The sequence below is a fragment of the Sapajus apella genome, unplaced genomic scaffold (assembly GCF_009761245.1).
Source record: "Sapajus apella isolate SASKATOON/1434 unplaced genomic scaffold, GSC_monkey_1.0 scaffold149, whole genome shotgun sequence".
NCBI lineage: Eukaryota > Metazoa > Chordata > Mammalia > Primates > Cebidae > Sapajus > Sapajus apella.
In genome coordinates, this window is record NW_022437089.1 from 939,626 (window position 1) to 945,625 (window position 6,000).

Below are 6,000 nucleotides of genomic sequence, written 5' to 3' on the forward strand. Positions count from 1 at the left end.
GTTGCAGACATTTTGGCATGCTTCCTTCCTGTCTTTTTTCTAGGCATACGTGTATATTTTACACGGTTGAGATTATACTGTATAGAAAAGTTTGCCCATAGCCACTCTTGAAAGAGCAGCAGGTAACATCCAGGTTGGTTGCTAAGGACTAGGCTGCTCCAGAATTCAGTTTCGAGTGCTCAGAATGGCCAGAGTGCTGCCATAAAGCAGGTGTTTCCAGAACTGTCCACTGTGTGCCGTAGGTGGTAGCTGGATGGAAAAGATAGTGCTCACCGTGAGTGTTCACTACAGGCTCTGTTTTTGCGGGAGGGTGTCTTGACATTCACATGGTTTGCAGAGCTTACTTATTTCTGTCTCCTTTTTTCTAATACTTTTCCTGTCCTGCCAAAAGAAAGTACATTTCCTGGTGGGAAAGGATGTGAGTTAAATGTGTATGATAATATGCATGATGTGGATCATTAAAGGGCTGGGCTTTGCAAAGACGATATGGATATGTGTGCACGTGAGTATATGTATTTTAAGAGGCCAGGGTATCCTCAAAGATTGGGGTGGCTCAGAAACCCTATCTGTATTACCAGTAATGGTTCTTAAGCTACAAGGAAACCGAGAGAGAGAGGAAGTGGAGAATAATTCCACATGCCTCTGGTGGGTAGCTTTGGAGGCAACTAAACTATGAAGGAAGCCCAGGAAGTCTGCCATTGCTTGAGAGCGAGGGCTTTGATGTCAGCCCCACCTGCCCTGAGCCGCTTCCTCCTGCTCTGAGATTTCCTTTCCTCAGCTGCAGAATGGTCTCACCACTGAACGGATCTTACAGGGAGGCTGTGAGAGTTCTCAGAGCTCAGGCGCACAGAGCGTGTTGCCAGTGCACAGCATGTTCCTGTGAACGTGCTAGTCATTGGAGTCCAGTCTCGGTGGGCCATAGTCAGCTCTCAGACCAGACCCCTGATGGGTATGTAGCATCTCCATGCTGCAGGACAGCTGGGGCAGCATGGTTGCCTATCAGAAAGTATGTATCCTGGCTTGTAAATGCATGGTATTTCTTAGTAGTGAATTATTAAGAAGTGAAGTTGTTAGAATCGGGGGATAGTAGCATAGCAGCGTGCATTCCACTTTGAGATGCACTCTGTGTAGTTACCACAGCATTCTGTTTTGCTGGCGCTATACCAGGTCCTCCGCCACTGTGTCAGTGACAAGGTCACAGTTATTGGAGCTGGAATTACTGTGTACGAAGCCTTAGCAGCTGCTGATGAGCTTGCAAAACAAGGTCAGTTGGTTGTGTCTGAGCATTGAAGTTCAAGCTGGGAAGACTTAGGACTTCAGCTACCTCCTGTGCCCTGAGCGCTCTTTTTCTTTTTATCCCTGCATGTTCTTTATTCTAAGTCTGCTTGTACCAAGCTGGTTTTTGCTGTTCTGCAGATATTCTTATCCGTGTCATTGACCTGTTTACCATTAAACCTCTGGATGTCACTACCATCATCTCCAGTGCGAAAGCCACAGAGGGCCGGGTCATTACAGTGGAGGATCACTACCCACAAGGTGTGTGTGGGCATTGGGAATGCTCTGAAAAGTTCTGATGGGGAGTGTTTTTGTTTTCCTTTTTTTTTTTTTTTTTTTTGAGACGGAGTTTCACTCATGTTACCCAGGCTGGAGTGCAATGGCGCGATCTCGGCTCACCGCAACCTCCGCCTCCTGGGTTCAGGCAATTCTCCTGCCTCAGCCTCCTGAGTAGCTGGGATTACAGGCACGCACTACCATGCCCAGCTAATTTTTTGTATTTTTAGTAGAGACGGGGTTTCACCATGTTGACCAGGATGGTCTCGATCTCTTGACCTTGTGATCCACCCACCTCGGCCTCCCAAAGTGCTGGGATTACAGGCGTGAGCCACCGCGCCCAGCCTTTGTTTTCCTTTATTATTCACATGGCAGACTCTCAGGCGTCACCTGAGGTTTACATCTTACCTGCCATGCCTTTGTTGTTCAGTACTGACTAAGCGTGAGGCCGTGCTCGTACACCGGTGTGTCTCCAACAGTGCACAGTGCCCGGCCACCAGGGAGGGTCAGTGGCAACAGAGGAGTGGCCATTGCAGGCAAGAGAGGAGGCATGAAAAGCATCACAGTTTCTGTGGGTTTGGAATGATGAATAGTATGCCCCAGACAAGGCATGGTGGCTCACACCTGTCATCCCAGCATTTCGGGAGGCCAACACAGATAGATGACGTGAGGCCAGGAGTTCGAGACCAACATGGTGAAACCCCATCTATTCTAAAAATATAAAAATTAGTTGGGTGTGCTGATACAGGTTTATAGTCCCAGCTACTCGGGAGGTTGAGTAGCACGAGAATTGCTTGAACCCAGGGGGTAGAAGTTGCAGTGAGCCAAGATCATGCCACTGCACTCCAGCCTGGGCAACAGAGTAAGACTCTGTCTCAAAAATAAAAAGTGTGCCCCAACCAGAGAAGCAGGAACAGGATCTTTCAAGCAGAGAACACAGCAAGTGTAGAAAAAGGGTGTGCCAGGAGGAGAGGGCTGGGCAGTGTTTGGGCCTGATGAAATACGAGGAGGAGCGTCACGTGTTCATGTGGCAGGGGCCCCTAGCCTGCAGAAGTGGTGCCTGATTCTCTGGAAGGACTCCTAAGCCCCAGAACACAGTCACCCTTACAGCTGAGGTTGATGACAGGGAAAGGGCGCAGGGCAGGATCCACCAGGGCAGGAACCGTGGGCCAGGTGGAGTTGAAAGAAGTCCTGCTCCAGGCTCTATCCGGCCCCACGGGGCATAGTGAGAAGGGCCTCCCATGTAGGCTCTGTTTCTGCCCAGGGATGCCTGCTAGAGACTTGGCACCCCATGTGTTTGCTGGGGGCAGGTCCTGTTGGCACCCTCTGCCAAGCAGGTAACCAAATTCCTGGCTCCCAGCAGGAAAGCAGGTGCTCATGTCAACCACGTTGTTCCTACAAACAGTCCAGGTGCAGGACCACCCTGTCCAGTAGGGAAAGCGTCACAGCTGCAAGGAGACCTTCAGCCAAGAGGCAGGCTTGCCAACCAGCAGCCTCAAGTCAGCCAGTCACTTCTGCACTGTTAACTTGTTAGTTTTAACCATTTTCAGGTCCCTGACAGCTTTGAAAATCGGAGTGCCACACTCAGGCAGCCCCTACTGTAGGCTGAGGCAGAGTAGTTTGGAAACCGGCAGTTCAGAATGAGAACTCAGGCCCGTCGGGGTGACTGTTCACATGAATCAGATTTTCCCCTGGGAAGCCATAGATTCAAAGGCCTCTCCATGTTGGGGCTTTAAGACTAACTAGCTGCTTTCACAAAAGGGCCTGACGTCCTTGTTCCCCCAGGTGGCATAGGGGAAGCTGTCTACGCAGCCGTCTCCATGGATCCTGACATTAAAGTTCAGTCACTGGCAGTGTCGGGAGTGCCTCAGAGTGGGAAACCCAAGGAATTGCTGGATATGTATGGAATTAGTGCCAGACACATCGTAGTGGCCGTGAAATGCATGTTGCTGAACTAGAATAGCTGTTGGCTTTGGACTTAAAAGGCCTGTTTACCCCACGTTTGTTTGTTCCAAAACCGTCATTTACATCTATATTGTCATGCTTTGTTTCTTAAAAGCAAAGCTGGCTAACACCTTCCTTCATCCCTAGTTTGGAAATTCAAGCTAACTACTTATCTTTTAAACTGTGACTGCCTATGCAAATACCACAATAATTTTTGAATCATTAAAGGGAGTCATACAACGTTAAGTGAAAAAAATAGGTAGTAAAACAACCACCTGATAGTAAGTCTTCTGATAGCGCTATAGATGCATGGTAGAGGTCATAACCTTAATGTACTTCCTTCATGTGTAACTAGTAGAAGTAATCTTTTTTTAATGTGTAAGACTGTAGATAAGTGGTAGAGGTAATAAATTCTTCAGTGTATTTCCTTGATGAGTAACTTACATATAAGACTCTAGATAAATGGTAGAGGTAATTGTTTTCTCAATGTATTTCCTTCATGAGTAAAGAAAATGTGAACCGAAGTATAGATTGCAGTAGCCTAGGTTCCACAACACAATAACACCATGACACCTGCTGTTCCCACCTTGGGATTCTGTGTGCTGCCATCCAACCTGCAGCCTCCTGGGTAACGGTGTGACTGCAGCTGCCCTGGAATTCACTTCACTGTTTGCCTTCATCTCCCCTCTGCTGTTGAGAGCCTGTCAGGCAGCAGCGAAAGCTTGTTGGGATGTCCTGTGCTGCTTGTGTGACTGCTCTGTGAAGCGATGAGAGCACACTAGTTCTTGCCTCTACACTGTACTGTTCAAGTTGGTAATAAAGCATTTCAAAACAGCTGCCTTGTTCAGGACATGCTTTCTGTGCAAATCAGTTTCTCAATGGTCAGTTCCTAAATAAGGAAAAAGCTTTTATCTAAACCAGAAGGAGAATGAGCCGTGGCCCACACCAGTAAACCTGGAAAAGAACAATGGGCTGCAGATGAATCACTCACTAGAGAACAACACGTGGCCTGAAGAGCTGTCCCTGAGCTGATGCCTTCCATCAGCTATAAGCACATACAACTATGTGGCTAGAGGCGAGGCATATTGGTTCATGTCTCTAATTCCAGCACTTTGGGAGGCCAAGGCTGGTGGATCACTTGAGGTCAGGAGTTCAAGACCAGCCTGGCCAATATGGTGAAACTTCTCTATACTGAAAAATACAAAAATTAGCCAGACGTGATGGTGCGTGCCTATAATCCCAGCTACTCAGGAGGCTAAGGCAGGAGAATTTGCTTGAACCCAGGCAGCGGAGGTTGCAGTGAGCTGACGTCCTGCCATTGCACTGCAGCCTGGGCAACAGAGCAAGACTCCATCTAAAAAAAAAAAAAAAGAAAAAGTATGTGGCTGGAACAAAATGCCAGCCATAAAAAGATGAGCCTTAACTTCAAAATGGGATTTAAAATTCTACTAGATGTGTCTGCTGTGTCACATTCCTGTTTTGGCTTTGCTTTTGTTTTGAGACAGGGTCTTACTATGTTGCCCAGGCTGGTCTGAAACTCCTGGCCTCAAGTGATCCTCATGCCTGGACCTCCCAAGGTGTTGGGTTTGGAATTACAGGCATGAGCCACCATGCCCAGCCCACTCCTCATTTTTATTGCCCAAATTAAGTGATCAGAGATCTTTGGATTATCAGCAGTATCACTGAGGAATTGTTCTAGAATGTGGGGGATAAAGATGGAAGCACTGGGCTGGGACCTGGAGTCCTCAGGGTCTCCACCTAATCCTGCTCTTACAAGGCACTGAGCTGGTTTCCTGGCCTGTAAAATGAGCATGATGATGGCTCTGCTGATTTCGTAAGATTTCAAATTTTATTTTGTAAAAATAGTTTCTATAGGGTGATTGCAGAAAATTTAGAAAATGCAAAGAAGCAAAAAATTTTTTGCCTCACCTCACTATTTCAAGGTAATCACAGCTTCTCACACTCAAGACAATTTTACTCATTTAAAGTGTACAATTCAGTGGTTTGCATTCTTTCTGTGGCCACGTACTATTCTATTATATGGATGGAACACATTTTATTCTTCCATTCAGTTGATGAATGTGGATTAGTTCCACTTTTGTCTCTTATGAATAGTGTTCTGACAATTCACATATTTTGTGAAGATGTAGATTTCACAAACTGTGAAAGATGTTGTGTAGATGTAGGTCTTCCCTTCTTAGGGATGTGTATACTAGGAGTAGAACTGAATTGCTGTGTCGTCGGATAATTCTATGTCCCCTTCGAGCGTCTGTGGTGGAAGGTGGTGTTTAAAGAGTTTTGTGAGGAGTCGATGGAGTGACGCTGAAGGTGCTGTGCCATCTGAAAGGCATTGCTTTAGAGGAAAGCATTATTTTTTTTATTTTTTTGTTTTGTTTTTTAGTTCTTTGAGGAAGGCATTCTTAACAGACAAAAGTCATGCTTGCTTGTATTCAGGTGCAAAATGTCGGATTTGGTGAGATCACAGGACTGCTGCACGTAAGTGCA

The 6,000-nt window shown here is 46.6% G+C and overlaps 1 protein-coding gene across 3 annotated transcripts in view; it reads left to right on the top strand.

The window, feature by feature from the left end:
- TKTL1 (transketolase like 1) overlaps positions 1–4,330 on the top strand; it is a 36,503-nt gene extending 32,173 nt beyond the window's left edge. For 2 of the 3 annotated variants that reach the window (XM_032265265.1, XM_032265266.1), the window contains exons 10-13: positions 1,168–1,264; positions 1,417–1,536; positions 3,337–3,451; positions 4,116–4,330. In XM_032265265.1, coding sequence (XP_032121156.1) covers positions 1,168–1,264; positions 1,417–1,536; positions 3,337–3,451; positions 4,116–4,266 — 483 coding nt within the window. In that variant the 3' untranslated portion in view covers positions 4,267–4,330. Of the gene's footprint in view, positions 1–1,167; positions 1,265–1,416; positions 1,537–3,336 lie in introns of all 3 variants that reach the window. The other variant, XM_032265267.1, reaches the window with a different exon arrangement.
- Positions 4,331–6,000: the final 1,670 nt, after the last annotated feature.